The 18115-nt window shown below is 51.8% G+C and overlaps 2 protein-coding genes across 5 annotated transcripts in view; both read right to left on the reverse strand.

The window, feature by feature from the left end:
• Positions 1–803: 803 nt before the first annotated feature.
• GPX2 (glutathione peroxidase 2) lies at positions 804–4655 on the reverse strand. The gene is made up of 2 exons (XM_029236577.1): positions 4035–4655; positions 804–1476 (listed from the first exon to the last, which is right to left on the reverse strand). Exons 1-2 carry the CDS (start codon positions 4254–4256, stop codon positions 1126–1128), a joined length of 573 nt encoding a protein of 190 aa, XP_029092410.1. The 5' UTR covers positions 4257–4655; the 3' UTR covers positions 804–1125.
• RAB15 (RAB15, member RAS oncogene family) overlaps positions 1246–18115 on the reverse strand; it is a 30078-nt gene continuing 13208 nt past the window's right edge. Inside the window, exons 1-7 of one of the 4 annotated variants that reach the window (XR_003795763.1) lie at positions 13948–16125; positions 12942–13002; positions 12366–12443; positions 11595–11684; positions 10306–10371; positions 8853–10147; positions 1246–1476 (exon numbers count right to left, since the gene is read on the reverse strand). Coding sequence is in view for 3 of the 4 variants with exons in the window: in XM_029236574.1 (XP_029092407.1) it covers positions 9989–10147; positions 10306–10371; positions 11595–11684; positions 12366–12443; positions 12942–13002; positions 13948–14135 (642 nt within the window). In the remaining variant the exon portion in view is untranslated. Of the gene's footprint in view, positions 1477–7140; positions 10148–10305; positions 10372–11594; positions 11685–12365; positions 12444–12941; positions 13003–13947; positions 16126–18115 lie in introns of those variants that run through there. The other 3 variants (XM_029236575.1, XM_029236576.1, XM_029236574.1) reach the window with 3 other exon arrangements.

An 18115-nucleotide genomic window follows, 5' to 3' on the forward strand; every position in this document is an offset into this window, starting at 1 on the left:
CCCTGGTGGCGCAGTGGTTGGGAGTCCGCCTGCCGATGCAGGGGACACGGGTTCGTGCCCCGGTCCGGGAAGATCCCACATGCTGCAGAGCGGCGGCTGGGCCCGTGAGCCATGGCCGCTGAGCCTGCGCGTCCGGAGCCTGTGCTCCGCGACAGGAGAGGCCACAACAGTGAGAGGCCCGCGTACCGCAAAAAAAAAAAAAAAGTGAAACCAGTCATTCATGCCTAAACTTGTCTGTCTTGTTCCTGCATTTGTGAATTTGTGAGTGTGAGAAAGACAAGGGTGGAATGTGAACTTTAAAAAGGAGGGAGAGTCAATCTAACAAAGGATCTAAAACAAACGTTACTCCACAAGGTGATCAGGAAATGGGTAAAGTGCTCTTTGTGTTCCCAGCAACTGTACCCTCCACGCCCTTGCTGTCATTAAAGTGGACTATGTTCAACTTCTCAAGGTGCAGGCAACATTTAGCCCAGTACCCACAGTGAAAGTGACATGTTCCTGATTGGACTCTTCTAACTTCCCAGTGCTTCCTCCACTTTTCTTCCCCTTTCTTCTCCTTATCACCTCCTTTCCCCAGTTCTGAAGAAGAGCCATAAAGTAATAATACAATTCACACTTCCCGAAATTCCGCCTGCCACCCAGACCGTGACCTGAGCCTGCTTTCCAGACAGTAATTGGAGTGTCCCCTTGATCGGAGCCTCCCTCTCCTCAGCCTTTGTGTGCTGCCAGCCCCTCCGTCCCACCTGCAGTTTTATACCGTCCCTCCCACCTCTGTCGAGGAAGAGACACAGAGAGCCTCGCCGTTTCCACACCTGCCCTTTATTGGACTCAGCCAGAAGGCTGGCTCTGGACCCTCACACTTCTCAGACACCTCCCATACAGATTTAGGAAGGTGCCATCATTCTGTGAAGGCTCAGAGCCCACCCGTCTTGGAGCCCCAGGTTGAATCACCAACCAGAAGTTTGGGGGGAAGGAAAGGAAACAGGCAGACCAGAAAGGCAAGGCTCTTCAATGAAGGGGACTGATCTGAAGGGAAAGCCCGGGCCCAGCAGAGTCTCCTGAGGGCACACTGAATGCTCAGGAAAGACACTCAGGAGCAGGAGGAAGTAGGAGATCTGCTGGTGTTTATATGGCAACTTTGAGGAGGCGCTTGATGTCAGGCTCGATGTTGATGGTCGGGAAGGTGCGGCTGTAGCGTCGGAAGGGCTCCCCCTCTGGCCCGACGAGGAACTTCTCAAAGTTCCAAGACACATCTGAGCGGTGCACAGGGCTCCAAATGATGAACTTGGGATCGGTCATGAGGGAAAACGGGTCGTCATAAGGGTAGGGGAGCTTATCCTTCAGGTAGGTGAAGACAGGATGCTCATTCTGACCATTCACATCACACTTTTGGATAAGGGTAAAGGTGGGCTGGAATCCACCCCCAGGGCGGACGTACTTGAGGCTGTTCAGGATCTCCTCATTCTGACAGTTCTCCTGGGGGAGAAAAGAGACAAAGGGCTTGGGAAACGCAAGAGAAGAAGGAGCTACGAAGGATCTACAAAGTCACCCTCCTGTACTCCCCAGGATCATTCTTTCTATTATGTATTCCCCACCCCCACCCCCCTACCCCGTTCCTTCTCTTTCCTTCTTCATTCGCTTTGCCCTACTCTTGACTCGGAGTTTTCCCTCTCACAGCTATTGTCTGATGGTTTGCTAGGCCATTTCTGAAAGTTCTCACAGACCCTAGCTTGGCTGTTCTTGTACTGAAAGATACAGAGCTTTTGAGCTGTCACTTTTCTCTCTGATCTACCCTGAGCAATGCTTAGGGTATCTGTCTGAAGCTTCAAGGAACCTTGAGTTCTGGGCACTAGAAAGAAAGGGAAAGGAGGCTCAGGTCATATTGCCTAGAACCCTCCTTCCACTTATGCACCCACACATACATGCACACCCACACACACACCCTGCCACCACCTTCCCTTTCCTTTTGCCCTGGCCTTGCCTGTCTTTCTTCTAATTACCTCTGAGTGTTGAATCTAGCCTTGGCCTCTGCCCTACTCAGCTCCTCAAACGAAAGGTGAAATTGAGGTCTAGAAGAATGGGATTTATAGCTTCTTCCTTTCATCTTGTCCTAGATCTAAAGTACAAGTAGGAGGAAGCTTTGATGAAGGAAAACCCCATCCAAGGAAGACTAGTTTTCAGGTGCCGTAGAGGCAAAGTAGGTTAGAGACAACAATGAACGTACTGTAAACGTAATTACTTCATGACCAACAGGCATGAATTAAATAGGATTGAAGGTTTAGTGTTCTGGAATAGGCCAGGGGAAGGGGAAGTTAAGGAAATAAGTGCTTAAGGACCAAAAGTTGTGAATGTGTAATTATCGTTCCTTTCACTTAGCTTCCTGCACCTCACGCTCACTTGCTGTACTCAGCTAGGATGCTTTAGATCTCAACCTGTTGCCTGTCTTTCCTCCCCGCTGCCAGCACTGTCCTATCCCCACTTAGCATTCCCCACCCCTGACAGCCCACAAAGACCCATGGAAACCCTTATTTTCCACCCCCATCCGCCAAGTCTAAGAGTCATATATCTCCCTCAGGGGAAGAAGTTCCTGCCTCTGACCTACTAGAACCAATTAGTACAGTCAGTTCCAGGCCATCATGACATCTTGAGCCCAGAGTTGATGGCTATTAGACATCTTATCTCCTAATGCAAAAGGCCTGCTGGCTCCTGGTAGGTTACGCATTCCCTCCAGCAACTGGCTGGCCTGAAGTGATGGAAGGAGGCATCTGTAGGGCCAGAGAGACCCCTCTGAAGAGGTTTTACCTCTTCTGTCTCTCTTTCCCTGGCCAAGCCTAGAAACAGAACTGAGGCAAGGAAGGAACAGTGAGAGCACTCATGGTTTGGGCTAGGTTTGTCACAGCCAATGACATTTCAGCCTTCCTGCCTATATCTCTGATAATCTCTTCCTTGCCTTCATGCCACTGTGAATTGAACCCAAGGGATTATAATTGGAGGACATTCTGCCTGCTTGTGCTATTTAAATCCTAAGTGAGGGCTTCCCTGGTGGCGCAGTGGTTGAGAGTCCGCCTGCCGATGCAGGGGACACGGGTTCGTGCCCCGGTCCAGGAGGATCCCACATGCCGCGGAGCGGCTGGGCCCGTGAGCCTTGGACGCTGAGCCTGCGCGTCCGGAGCCTGTGCTCCGCAGCGGAAGAGGCCACAACAGTGAGAGGCCTGCGTACCGCAAAAAATTAAAAAAAAAAAAATCCTAACTGAAAATATAAGAATCCCTAAAAGATAACTTGAGGTGTGCGGGCTGAAGATCTATGACAACTTGACCCATTAATCAGGGACAGAGAGGCACGTGTGATGCCCAGAGGAGACACGTACACTTTGCAAACCCTTTTACCTTCCCCCAAATTCACTCTCCACTTGGCTGATTTTAAACAAACAAACAAAACCTTTCAATCTAAATAGTAAAGCTGCTTACATTTGCATATTACTCTATACTTTTCAAGTTACTTTTGTAGCTCTTATCCCCACAACCTCACAATAATCCTATCAGATAAGTGGTATTATCCCTAGTTTATAGAAGAGGAAACCAAAACAGAAAAATTGAGTGACTCTTCCTGGGGCACAGAGCTGTTAGGTAGCAGAATCAAATGTAGTGAAAATGAAGGTCTCCTGAGTCAGTTCAATCCTAGTTTGATTCTTGATCTTCTATTTCCTCCAGTCATTCATTCAACAAACATTTAATGAGTGCCTTCTATACCCAGGCACGGAGGACACAATGGAGAGAAAAACAGACCTGGTACCAGCCCTCATGGAGTGTAGTGGGAAGACAAGAAACCATAAAAATCCATACGTTTGGTGTTCTATCACAGACAGAATCATACTGACTTCCCCCTGGTACTCGCATGCACCTAAAGACCTAGATTAACAAAACATACCCCATGATTCAAGACACTCAACACACATAGTCGTCCTCCCCCTCTCTTCAGCCCACTGGAGCTGCAGCAACCCAACTCCTTGGGTACAATACCAGGGACGTCTCACCTGATGTCCAAATTGGTTGCAAGGGAAGCCAAGAACCACCAGGCGCCTGGGAAAGCGGCATTGCAGCTCGTTGAGTTGGGTGAAGTCCCGGGTGGTTGTGCCTCAGAGCGAGGCCACGTTCTCAATCAGCACTGCCCTGCCTCGGAATGTATTGAAATCTACCTTCTCCCCATCTAGGCTGATAGCACTGAGGTCGTAGAAGGACTTGGCAACGTAAGCCATGGTGCGAGTGCAGAGTGAGTGGCAGAGCAGTGTGGCCCCACTTAAGGGTCTATTAAAGGGGTGGGAGGAAGGAGGAGCCAGGAAGGACCTCACAAAGGGACTTTGAGCATCCCCAGGATGACTTAGCAAAAAGTCACCTACCCGTAAGTGCTGTTCAAACAGGAAGGTGGCTCCTCCTATTTACAGACTCTGAACAAAGCCACCTCCCTGCTCCACCCTGTTGGCAACCTAGGAAGGGCCAATGTGATATCTCTGAGCAGACATGAATAATTCACTGCTTGCAGGAAACCAGAGCCCCAAAGGTTGGACGGGGAGGAAAAAAGGCAGGGACGGATGCAAGATTGACTCCTACTTGCCCCAGCATATTGTTTTCACTTGGCACAGACAGTTATTGAGCGCCTGCTGAGTGCCGAGCTCTGAATTGTGCAATTGAGAGGTCAGGGTCTGCCGAGGGCTGAAGGATGAGGAAGAGGATTGGGCGCATGTCCCCTTGACTCAGACTACAAATGGAATATACATGTTACTGTTCACATTTCTCTCTTTGGCTGTTACTTTCCACAAGCACAAAATCAAAGGGACCATTAGGAGGACGGTGTGTGGTTTTCTAAAATAATGGCTTTCAGTGCCTCAGCTTGCACCAGTCTGAAGAGGGGAAGCTGTGTTTGTCTTGAAAAGTCTCTCAGTGAGTGATGGTACTTGTCCTGGAGAGCACATCTGCCCTTGCCCCCTGCGCTGTACCATCTCCTCTAATACCCCACACCCCACCTCCACAGGGTCATGAGGATGCAGTTGGTTGTGGCTGGGATAACAGAGAGGAGTCACAGAGCAGGTGGGTAAACTCAGAGGGGATGGATGCCCCTACCTCTTATCAGACAAAGACAGTCCCAAAGACTTCTCAGAGGGGCTTGTGCTGGTCATTCCCCACAGAAGGAAGTGTGCAGGCAGTTGAAGCTGCTATGGTTCTAGACCCAGCTAGGCCACTCACGATGTTTTCAACACCAGCATGCAACGTGTTGCAGGACATCGGGGGACCTGCTAAGAGCTATCATGGGAGCACAACACTGGAAGCCCACAGAAACTAAAAAGACCTAATGCTTCACTTCGTTCTTCCAAACACCCACCAATGCAAGAAATCAGGGTTTGTTATTTTGTTTTTAATGCCTGGATTTCTCCATCATTAAAGCTGGCAATTAGGCTTTACCTGGCTTTGGGATTTTAGAGCGAAATTTCAATAACAATGCAGTTGTTTACTAGAGAGTGTTTTCACAGGTATGTGTCCATTGGGAACTGTCTCCTAGAACAAAGAATAAGCCAGGTTGGGGAGCAGCTGGTCTTGAGAATCTGATTTGTTGAGAAGATGGAGGAAGTACCTTCCAGGAAGTACCCAGGTGTTCTGTTCTGTAGCCTGTTCATGGCTGTTTATAGCGACACGGGGATCCATACATCTTAACTGGCTGCTCCCTACACAAAAGCCTCCATTACCTAAGTGGGAATGGAATCTTTTGCCACTAGAAGAGGTGGCAGGAAATGCAGAGGGAAGTGTGTCCCCTGCTGAGGCTGGGTGGAGTTGCTAGAAAAAGCAAATAAACGCCTCCTAAGCCACTGAGTCAAGAACTTTGCCCTGATAATGGGCTAAACTCTTAACATGAACTTGCCAGATTCACCTGCATGCCTAGCACTTCCCTAGTACTCTCTGGGCTTCCAGATGCCTCTTACTGGCTGCCCTTCTGGGACCCCTCTCCAGGAAGACCATGGAAGTTGCTGAACTGAGGAGTGGAGGTGCTGTCTTCCTTAGGTACACGACACCCCTTTTCTCCAGGGGCAACCTAGGACACCTTGAGTTGCCCAGGTTCTCACCTTTCACGATTGAATACAATTGATGAAGCTCTCCTAAAATACTTCTTTGTTTCCAGATTTACCTCAAACTGGCCTACTTTCCAGAAGCTTGTAACTCTGGACATGCACTAACATGGCTTTCCACAGGGACAGTAGATGTTCTGGAAACTTCACTGGCTTAGTAGGCAGAAAGCCTAGGTCGATGGTTCTCAATTCTGGCTGCAAGTGAGAACTGCATGTAGCGATTTTTCTAAATAGAGGTGCCAAGCTTTCCCCTCTGGAGATTTCAATTCCGGTTGTTCCTTTTAAGCCTTGACTCTGCCACTCTTCCTTGGGGCCCCTAGGCACCTGTTTCCTTATCTGTCGAACTTGGATAAAGATAATCACCTTCCTTATCTCGCACAGACGTGATTGTCTGATTGTTCCGATAAAGGAGATAAAGCATTACAAGTTCTCTGTAAATTGGAAAATGCAGGTTAAGATCTTAGGCTACTGTTGCCCTGCCTTGTTTTACTCCTTCCTTCATTTTATCTTTACCTCCAAACATTCTCTGCCTCTTCCATCAACTCTGGACCCCAGAGTATAGTATTCATCAGTCCCCAGACCCCAAGATTCTAGACTGCCTTGTTCCCTTGGGGTATCCAAGCACAGGGCTAGGATGAACTTCTGAAAGATTACTTAATCCCACCTCACGCCTTCAGGAAGACCTGTTTCTGTTACATTCCAAGCAGATGAGAACCCTCTTGGGTTTTTTTTTTTTTTAATTAATTTATTTATTTTTGGCTGTGTTGGGTCTTCGTTTCTGTGCAAGGGCTTTCTCTAGTTGTGGCAAGCGGGGGCCACTCTTCATCGCGGCGCGCGGGCCTCTCACTATCACGGCCTCTCTTTTTGCGGAGCACAGGCTCCAGACGCGCAGGCTCAGTAGTTGTGGCTTACGGGCTTAGTTGCTCCACGGCATGTGGGATCTTCCCAGACCAGGGCTCGAACCCGTGTCCCCTGCATTGGCAGGCAGATTCTCAACCACTGCGCCACCAGGGAAGCCCCCCACCTCTTGGTTTTAAAGACACCCTCAGACATAGATATTCAGCATGTCCCCAATGACTCTACTCAATCTTATTTCCGCAATGGGAGCCCACTGCCGAGCAATGGGGGCTCTGCTTGGGGCTCCCCTGCAGGTGGCATTAGGAAAGGCACCAAACGGAAGACGTTTGCTGTTTCCATTCATTCTTCTGCTGTTGCTTTAGGATTCTGGAACCTCTTCTACCAGCACTGCCTCTCTCCCTCCCCCTGAACTGCCAGGGTCCCAGTGAGATCTACTCCCAGGGATTCACACAGGCAGTCACACCTGTGACTTGAAATATTCTTTATTTTGTAAACATCTGTGTTTAAAATAGATGAACCCTGCTCACAATTCATATCCTGGACCCGAGACACAGCACACGAAGTTTACCCGTCACAGGGAGATGCTGGGGCTCAGGAGCAGGTGGAGAGCCTGGGGCTGTGCCGAACCTCAAGACAACAGGTGCAGAGGTGGAGCCAACAGGCAGGCGCACCTGCTCAACAGTCTAAGGCCAGGTCCCAGGTTGCGTCCGGGACTGGATAAGTTTAGGGGTGAGATGCTGACTCTGGTACCTCATGAGCATAGCTGCACCCTAAAATCCCAACCCCTCTCCTGCCCCATACCTCTCCCTAGCTGTGGCCCTTACGGATGGGGCTTCTCAGGCCATAGAATCCTAACCCCAAGTTTTCCCTTCCAGAACCCCTAGGGTACAGTAAAAATATAGTCCCTCTTCCCCAGGGGGGCTAGGAGAGAAAGGCAATGGTACTCGGCCAGATCTTCAGGGAAAGCAGCAACACTGACCACAAGTTGGAGCCAGTGGCCAGTATAACTTCCCCTCCCCCGAGCCCCTGGCTGAGGGCACACCGCGGGTTGGCACTGCTGACCTCCCCACCCCAGATTGACGCTGCATGTTTTAACACCTGAGGAGTTAGTCCTCAAGGAAACATCCTCAGCTGTGGTCATGATTTCGTCCTAAAGAGTCAGCTCTTTACATTTCTCATTAGCTGACGATTTATAACTATTCCTGCCTTCCTTTCCCTTCCACTACAATAACCCACTCCCCATTTCCTCATCCTGAGCTACCCTCTCCTGCCCTCTCCTGATTTGATGAGTCAGAGGTTTGGCCGTTTCATCCCCCACCCATTTTTTCAGATGAGTAAGGAAGTGAGGCTCTTAATCCTTCACATGTGTGTGTCCTGGATTTTAGTCTTTAATTAGTGAATGTTCGATGCCCAGTTTTGTTTTCACTCCAGCGCCAGCCATGCAACGCAGCTTAAGACTGATCCTCCTCCCTAGGCTTCTCCCATCTTGGGAAGGTGGAGAGGAACCCTACTAGGGCTGGTAACTGACTTGTTCCCTCCTTAAAGGGCCTCCTGCAAACGACTATTGGACCATATGGGGTTAAAGAAACTTCTTCCTGAAACAAAGGGCCCTGGAGGAGGGAGTCCGCTTCCCTCCACCTGTAGCCACAGTGCAGTTGGCAAACCCTCAGGCCTCTGAGTCAGGAGCTGAGGAACAAGATGAGCACTTGGTCTTGAAGGCTGAAGGGAACAGCACCAAGCGTTCCTACCCAGGGCTCGCCTGCTTTCTGCCCGTGAGCCCCCTGCCCTTCTCCCACAAACTTTGGGTCTCGGGAAAGCCTTGAGAGCGGAAGGCTGGGCTCGGTGAAAGACCACCAGCGTGGTTCTGTCACCTCTCACCTGCCAGGGCGGTGGTGAAGTGCCCTTCTTACATAAGAAATGGAAGATGGGGCCCAGGAATCTCTGCTGCTGCCGAATTCCCCTCTGGTTTGCAAACTGCTGTCCTGGCTCTTAACTTGATACATAGGAGCTGGTCCTTCATTTCCAAACACTCCCCTTCCTGGAGTGTGTGGTTGGCCCCAGGGCTCTCCATGCCCCTGCAGTGCCCTCAGGCCTTGGTCCACATCTTTAAATTTGGGAGCCCGGGGGCAGGGAGAAATAGCATACACGCTGCAGGGCAGGTAGAGAATGGAGGTTACTTCTTATCCCTGCCACCCCTCATCATTTTTTTTCTTCTCTGAAGCTCAGTTCCCCCAAGAGGCAGGAGGGCAGGCAGCCAAGTGCAGCGGAAGCTGGGGACGGGGCGGGGTGGGGGTGGGGTGTAGGACAGCCCCAGGCGTGGGGACCACCAGTTTGGGCTTTCCTTCCTCTCTTGCCGTTCCTCTTTCCCCAGTCACCAGGGAGGCAGGCCCATGGCACATGAAGGGGCGGCGGGGAGGAGAGGACGGGAAGAATTTCCCACAAAGCGGAGTGGGGCTTCTCCCAGAGCAGAGCAGGGAACGTGCCCTTGAGCCTGAGTCCACTCCCTCGGCCAGGCAAAGAGGGAGGAATTGAAAGGTGCTGTACCAGCAGCCACACGGGACACGTGGGGGGCGGGGGGAGGGCTTTGATAGGAACACAGCTGAGGGGAAGGGACAGAAAGAGAGGTGGGAAGAAGCGAGGAGAAGCAGAGAGGAGACCAGATGCACTGAGAGAGAAGGAACCTCCAGTGGCCTTGACTCCAGACTGGGCCATTGTCTGGGACCTCGGGGTAGTGAGGCAGTGCTCGTAGCACATCAGGGGCTTGAAGCAGGCCTGTGGCTGGGGAAACAGGCTGGAGGGGGCCATCCCGGGGGGAGGGTGGGGGGAGGGGGGCGAGGCTGCTCGGACAGGACAGAGGAGCTGCTCCCCGGAGCCAGGCAGGGGGAGGAGCAGCGGCCGAGATTCCACAGGGTCACCCGAAGGAGAAGAGAAGCAGGGCAAAGCCCAGGCTCCCTGTGTGCCCGCAGCCCTCCTGCGGGGAGAGAGGACTGTGCGGGGCGCTCCACACAAGATGCTCAGCACCAGCAGGTTTTTGAAGAGTTCTCCGGGCCCTCAGGTTTGCCCTCATCCTCCTCCATCTCCGCCAGGGCCAACTCATTGCTGGCGGGTGTCCGCAGACCTTCCAGCTCCTTCCTGTGGGCCTGCAGCACCAGCTCGGTCAGGCGCGTGAAGGACTGGGAGGTCAAGGAACACAGTAAGTCCAGGTCTCCCCTCTTCCCGGCACCCCTGTGGCTGCCCGCCCTGGGTGGGGCTCATCTGCTCTCAGCCACTCTGCTGCCTCGTCCTCTCGCCTCCCCGCCTCGCTGGACTCAGCTCAAGAGACGGGCCTCACCTCTTTAATGTTGAGGTTGGTGCAGGCACTTGTTTCATAGAAGTCCATGCCGTACTCTTTAGCCAGCTGCAAGAGAAGAACCTTCCTGAAAGGGCGTCGCTAAGGTAAGGGAGGTGCCCGCAGCACCTGGTGCATCCTTCCTGCCACTGCACTCAGGACCCGTGCTGTGTCGCGACAGTTTCTCAGAGTAGATAATTTCTCAGATGAGACTAGGACTTCCTAAGACACAGGCTAGCAGAGAATGGGAGAAGATGCTCCACAAATGTACCCCACCTACACACAGTCACACATATACACCCAACACACACACATCACGTGTCAGGAGACAGAGACACAAAATTATTGTGACAAACTAATGAAAAACATGGGCTTTGAGGTCAAACAGACCCAGGCTGGAATACCAGTGCTGTCACTTAAGAGCATATGACCTTAGACAAGTTACCTCTTCCCTCTAAGCCCCAACTTCGCATTCTGTTCAAAGGGGATGAGAGCGTCTATCAACCAAGGCTGTGGAAGGGTTAAATGGGGTCATGCATCTGTAAGCACTTGCTTAGCACAGGGCCACACATACAGTAATCAACAAATACGAATATTCTAGTAGGAACTGGCCTCTATTTTCAAAATTTTCAATGACCATGTATTATTTTTTATACTAAAAAACAATTTTATTTCAAGTGCTAATGGGACGCTATTGACTGAAGAGGGAGAGAAAAACTCTTGAGGCCCTCAGAGTAAGTGGGTGACTCTGGCCTCAGTGGTACCCATCTTTCTTTCTGTTCTCTGGGAGGATGGTCTCCCTGTGTGATTGGACATTCCCTCAAAACCATCCTCCTACCCTCTCTGCCACCATGGCTTCTCTGAATGTGGGCCCTTCACGCCTTCATTTCCCTTCCTACCTCTTTTCAACCGTAAGGAGGACAGGGAGTGGGTGTGGAGGGGTGAGATGACTGTAGGACAGAAGCTATGCCTGGATGCTGCTAGAGGAGAAGGGAGCCACTTGAGGTCCCTCCTCCGCACTAACCAGGGTGGGCTCTTAGGCAGAGGTAATCCTGCTTTGGGCGCCTTGGAGTTGGGAGAGGTCTTTGTTTCAGGATGGACCCCAAATCACTGTCCTAAAGGACAGAAAACAAACGCTCAAGGATGGCAATTCAGCCAGTGCCTTAGGCTACTGTGGAGGTAGGGGGGTGTCTGATGATGGTGGTAGAACCCTGGGTCCCAGTTCTCAGGCCTGGCCCAGGAAGCCAGCCAAAAACCCAAGGGATGGATTCAGCCAGCCCACTCGCACTTACCTGCTGCCCTTGCTCTCTTCCCACCTGCCGTTTCTGCTCTTCATCAGCCTTATTCCCTATAAGGATCTTCTGGACACCTTCTGGTGCATACTAGGGACAAAGGACAGACAGAACTGCCAGTGAGTCCTGCCTTCCCCCAGTCTCCCCACCCACACAGCCTACACGGGCTTCCACACCAGCAGCAAAGTTAAGAGCCCTAGGGACAGAGTGGGCTGAGCGGGTGCAGGTGCCAGGCGTCCCCAAGTACCATGGCTGATCCCAGGGGTCCCAGAGGGATGTCACAGGGACTGTTTAGGGTAGAAGACACTGATGCTTCCTCGGGTTGGACAACTGGAAAGGACACTGGACTTAAGTCCAGCCCCTCATTCTACAGATGAAGAACTGGGGACTCAGAGTTCAAATGGCTTGCCCAGGGCTCAACAACTGTGGTGGCAGAGCCAGGACTGGAACCCCAGTCTTGCAATTCCACCTGGTCCTGACGTTTCAGGAAGGAAGCTGTTCACAGCGTAGGCTCTGTCCTAACTCATTTCAGGGGAAGACATAGCCGTGGAGGCCTGGCAGGGTATAGAGCATGGAGGGCATGGCTGCTTGGGCTTCTTCCTCATGTCTTACTCACCCAGAGGTCTTGATCCAGGGCTGCAGAAGGCAAGGGTTCCTGGTAGTGTTTGCTCGCCAACCCTGACAGCTTCAGCCCTTCCCATGTGGCCTTCACTTTGCTTTCCCCTCTGAGGTGCCCTTCCCCACCCCCAAGAGTGAGGCAGCACATCCTACCTCATCCACATCACTGACCCACTTCATGATGTGCTGGTAAGAGCGCTCGCTGCTAATGTCGTAGACTAAAAATATTCCCTGAGAGAGAGAAGGAGAGAGAGATGGGGCAGGTACATGCACACAGAGACAGTGCATAGTCATGGGGTCAGAATCGGGTGTGGTACCTTAAATGCTGGGTCCCAATCTCCCTTCTCCCTGCTTAGCATAATGAAGATCCCTCAGCACCCAGAAAAGTCTCCTTCTCTCTCAGACCCCCAAAGCTGTTGCTTCCTAGGCTCATCACACAGCTCTCTGAGGCAGAAAGGCACCAATACTTTGATGTGGTCTTTGGCCCGAGGAGGAGGGTGGAAGTTGAGGGTGAGGGCGGGGACCCGCCAGTAGTGAGTGCTCAGAGAGTAGCTGATGAATGAATGATCAGTGAACGACTGAAAGACCGCCCTGAGCCCACCCCCCTCACTCCCCAGCAGGCAATCCGAGGGCCCATTTGGGGATCAGTGGCACAAATATCTCAAACGCCCAGAGGCAGGAGTGTGGGTGGCAGCATCCCACCTCTAAACCCTGAAAATAGCGGCTCACCTGGGCCCGTCGATAGTACTGCTTTGTGATGGTCTGATATCTCTCCTGCCCTGCTGTGTCCCTGCAATAGAAAGCCAGCCCTTCAAAAGAGCATGGACCATGGAAGCAGGTGGGGAGGGGAGGAACGGGACCTGGGAGACCCTGTGCCTTTGCAGGAGAAACTGGAGAGCTGCAGGGTGAAAAATCAGTGGAGCTTTGGTCCCCAAGGGGATCCAAACGTATCTGACTCTGCAGCAGAGAGGACTGGTCATAGGTGCTGACAGGGCTTGTGGGTCCTTGTCAACTGTATCTGCGCTAGGAGCCACAACCATAACTGGGTCTTGGATAACTTTCTCTAGGATTTGGCCGTTGTGGCCAGACTGGTGGGACTACTCCATCTCCAGTCCCTCTGGGACCTCTGCAGGCAATGCCCATACCACTCTGAAATTGGGAGGCCGCTCCAAATGCTGGAAAGGCAATGCTTCCAGGAGCAACAGGCCAGAGGGCTATAGCGGCCCCCTGTGGCTACTTATGGGAACTGCACTGTGCTGTAGTGAGGAACTCCGACCAGGAACTCCCACCGTAAGGATGGGGCGTAGCCCTCCCTGCTTGGAATCCTACCTCAGTGCTATGCAGGGCAGCACGGCCCAAGGGAAAAGCTTTATTCGAAGACAAACCCGCAGTGCTTAGTTTGCCAATTCCTTCTAATTCTTGCTTTTTGGTGACTTGCGGTCAGTCCCATAAGTTTCTTAAGAAAGAGATGAGAGGGAACTCCCTGGTGGTTCAGTGGTTAGGACTCCGCGCTTTCACTGCCAAGGGCCTGGATTTAATCCCTGGTGGGGGAACTAAGATCTTGGGAGCCGCAGAGATGAGAGATTAAGGCTCATGGGAGCAGGAGATGGGCTTTGAGACTTCTGCTTCTCTCCATCGAAAAGGTGGCCAGTTACTCCAGATGAAGCCTCTGGATTTTACACATGGCAGTGGCAGCTAGGGAGAGCCCCAGGTCCTCTCCTGCTACCCAACTCACCAAATCTGTATCCGTACTTTGATGCCATCTACCTCTATGGTCTTCATCTTAAAGTCAACACCTGGGGAAAGGAAGTGAGCAAGAAAGTTAGGAAGGGGGCTTCCCTGGTGGCGCAGTGGTGAAGAATCCACCTGCCAATGCACCTGCCAATGCACGGGTTCGAGCCCTGGTCTGGGAAGATCCCACATGCCGCAGAGCAACTAAGCCCATGCGCCACAACTACTGAGCCTGTGCTCTAGAGCCCGTGAGCCACAACTACCGAGCCCGCATGCCACAACTACTGAAGCCCATGTGCCTAGAGCCCGTGCTCTGCAACAAGAGAAGCCACCACAATGAGAAGCCTGTGCACCGCAACGAAGAGTAGCCCCCACTCGCCACAACTAGAGAAAGCCCGTGCTCAGCAACAAAAAATAAAATAAATAAATTTTAAAAAAGAAAGAAAGGAAGGATACCCACTGAAGAACTGAAGTATGGCCCAGGGCACTCATACCTGAGGGTCTCCTTTTGGTTTAACTTGGCAGAAAGATGGCACAAGGTAAAGGCCTTCTTGAACCAAAAACTGACCCTCAGGGAGTGTCCAGGGCTTTGAATGGGGCTTCCCGTCCTCCTTGAGCTGCGAGTTGCCAGGAGTAAAGGGCCTGTGGCACACAGGAAGTGAATATGGGGGAATCCACTCCGTTGCTGCCTTACTTAGCCCCAAAATGTGTCTCACTCTACTCCTGTGTAAAGTTTTCCTTATTTATACTTGTGCAGAGAACCACTTGTATTTATCCCTCCTGGAACGCTAATCCCTAGGAATAGCAGTCCACCTCATTTGCCTGGGTTTATTCTCTCTCTGCCTTATTAGCAACCAGGAGGGGTTATGGTGCCGTCATGAATGTGGGGAAGGCACAGAGACCCTGGCGAGAGAGGACTGTTTCAGCCCCACAGTGTGTATAGAGCCCTCGGCACCTAACAAAGGCCCACCAAGGAGACGGCCTAGTGCATCTGTTGCTGACTAGGCCCTTTTACCAGAGGAGGCATTGTTGTTTACTAGAAGGAGCATGGGCTTCAATGTCAGGCCTGTGCTTGAATCCTAACTCTGGCCACTTAACTCATAGCTATGACCTTGGGCACCTCTGAGCCTCCATTTTCTCATCAGTAAAATGGGGACACTACCAATCATTTCAGAGGGTCACTGAGAAAACCAAATGAGATACAGTGCCGGGCACCTGGTGGACATTCAGTGGGTCACAGCTATCACTATACCAAGTGCAGCCCTGGTCTACATGGGAGCTCCTGGGTCACTGCCAGTGACCACATGAAGAGGCAGTGGCACAGCATGTCATTGGGGGAGGGAGGGTAGACAATCAGGGTTCTCAGGCTTATCTGCCCAGGGGCTTGAGGAGCTAAGCTGCCACAAGACACAGGAAACGTAAGGGATTTGGCAAACCAGTCCAGCGCAGAAACGTATCTGGGGAATTTTGCAGCAGAAGTCAGCACCACCAGCAGCATGCAGGCTTGAATCTGAGTGACAGCAGTGATGAGGCACCTCTCCCCAGCCCTTACTGTGCCAGGCACTGTGCCCGGTGATTCAAGAACTGTGTCTAGGAAGTTAATTAAGCTGCAGTCCTAGTGCACTCCCTGGAGACAAGTCAGGAATGGGCACCATTAACCAGTGTTCAGGTGAGAAACAGGGTGAAGGCAGAGTTCTGGCCCATAGTCCCCAGGCTGCACAGCACAGCCCCAAAGGTGCCAGAATCCCTAGTGCCCCTGCCATTCCACCCCGGCATTAGTTCTTTGCCAACAGGAATACTTCCCCCCTTATCCACATTGTCCCCAGCTTTCCACAAACACAGACATTAAATTCAGGCTCTTCCTTCTCACCACTGAGACCAATCATCATTTAATTAAAAGGGAGAAAAAGATTCAGACTGGACAACCTGAACTAAATCAACTTGCTCGGAAGTGAATCATTTTTCACCTGCCCAAGCTGATTCATATCTATCGAGCTGTACTTTTCCAAATGGATAACCGAGGGTGCCAAGAAAGTAAAAAAAAGTAAAAAAAAGAGGAGGGAGAAAGAAGGAGAGGGGCCCCTGGCCTTGGTGGGGGGCAGTAGCGTGCTCACCCCCTCCCTAGACAAGCAGTTGTCAAGAATTTGCTTCTCGGGACTTCCCTGGTGGTCCAATGGGTAAGACTCCACGCTCCCAATGCAGGGGGCCTGGGTTCGACCCCTGGTTAGGGAACTAGATCCCGCATGCCACAGCTAAGAGTTCGCATGCCACAACTAAAGATCCCGCATGCCACAACTAAGACCTGGTACAGCCTAAATAAATAAATAAATATTAAAAAAAAATTTGCTTCTCCCCAACACCCGGCATAGAAGGGAATCGAGAAAACTTTGTTCTTTCCTGGTACAGTGCCTTCTTCCCAGGAGAACCAGGGATTCTGTTCATTTCATAATAAAGCCAGCTCGTCCTCATGCCAGCCCAGCAAGCCCAGTCAAAGGGCAGCACCTTGTGCAAAGTGGTCACAAGGGTGGGGAGCTGGTGAGAGAGGAATCTATATCCTTTATTCCACAAACCTCTATGGGAACTTACTTTGTGCCCTGCACAGTGCTAGATGCAGACAAAGTGGCCAAAAAGACAGATGGTCCTTGCCCTTACAGAGCTTATTAGACGGGAAACAAAGGCCCAGGGAGGTAAGATAACTAGCCCAAGGTTGGCACAGCAAGTAGCAGAGGCCTGTTTGATGGCAGAGCCCTTGCACTGTTCCTTGGGGGAATGAGAGGAGAATAGTGCGTTAACCAGGCAGAGAGGCCTTACCTACGCTTTGCTGTTTCTCTCTGGAGAAGGGCTCAGCTGGGGGAGGAGCCCCCAACACCAGGGAGCTTTCCCTGACTATGAAGGCAGGTCTTAGGAGAGGCAGGGCTGACAAGAAGACAGGGAGCCACCCTGGGAGTGAGCGCTGGGCTTGGATTCCTCCTCCCCTCTTCCCTCGCTTCTTAGCTGTGTGGCCAGGGACCAAGGCTGGGGAATTCTGGGGGCTCATGGCACCCCCACACCCACCACCGTCTTGCAATCTAGACCCTCCTGACCACCGATAAAATTTGTTGTAACATCTCTGAGAAATAAAATGCATCAGTATTGGCTCTTCACCAGCACTAAGGAAGAAACATAGAAAGTCTATGCCTTCTGAGGGATCGTCCTCTCCCACCCACTCCCATCCTTTTTAAATTGAAAGATTAACAGCCCAAAGATCTTCTAGTGAAATCTATTGCTCTACTCTGCTCCCATACACCCTGCACCTTCCACGGTGTCCATCTACCAGTCAGCCCTGGCCTGCCGTGACCTGTGCCCATCTGCGGCCCCTTCCCTGTCCCTGCGTGGCTGTTGGTTTTTTTCCACTGCTGAGCACTGCAGGGCAAAGTCAAAAGACTGGCCCTGTTTAGTCGCCTAGAGACTCACGCTTTCTCACCTCTGCCGGGCCTCGCTGCTGCTCAGAAGCTGTTTATTCCAGGTGGTTCACCCACCACATTCCTCACAGCCACTGTCTTCCCTGCTGAAGGGCTCAGTCCCGGTCCACCCTCTCCCTACCACTACCGCTGAAAGCATCCAAGAAAACACCCTGTCCACTGTCTTAAGGGCAAAGTGACAGCTGCCTGATGAAGCCTTGCTGTAAGGCCAACCTCATTTCCTCAGAATGTCCTGTCGTCTCCACCTTCCCTGGGGAAGGGTCCTCTATCCTTTCCAAGTCTCACCTCTCAGCTGTCATCAGCCCCTCCAGGTGTACATCCTATCCTAACAGTTTCGCCCCTCTCTGTTGCACCTTCAGACTCTTTAGGGAGAAGAGAGATTCTTCATCTAACTCCACCCCTGGTGTGTTCTCATTCTGGCTCCTCTAAGACAGCACTTCTCAAACTTTAAAGTGGATGCAACTCATGTGGGGACCATGTTAAAATGCAGATTCCGATTGAGTCGGTGTGAGATGCGGCCTAAGACGCCACATAAGCCTCTGGGTGAGGCTGATATTACTGGTCCATGGATCACACTTTTGACAGCAGGCTTCTAAGGACAGTGGTTCTCAAAGTGTGGTCCCCGGACCTGCAGCGTCAGCACCACCGTCAGTCAGGGCTCGTTAGAAATGCCAATTATTGGGCCTCGCCTCATATCTACAGAATCCAAAA

This window comes from Monodon monoceros, unplaced genomic scaffold (assembly GCF_005190385.1).
Source record: "Monodon monoceros isolate NGI ecotype Baffin Bay Population unplaced genomic scaffold, NGI_Narwhal_1 Super_Scaffold_21, whole genome shotgun sequence".
Taxonomy (NCBI): Eukaryota; Metazoa; Chordata; class Mammalia; order Artiodactyla; family Monodontidae; genus Monodon; species Monodon monoceros.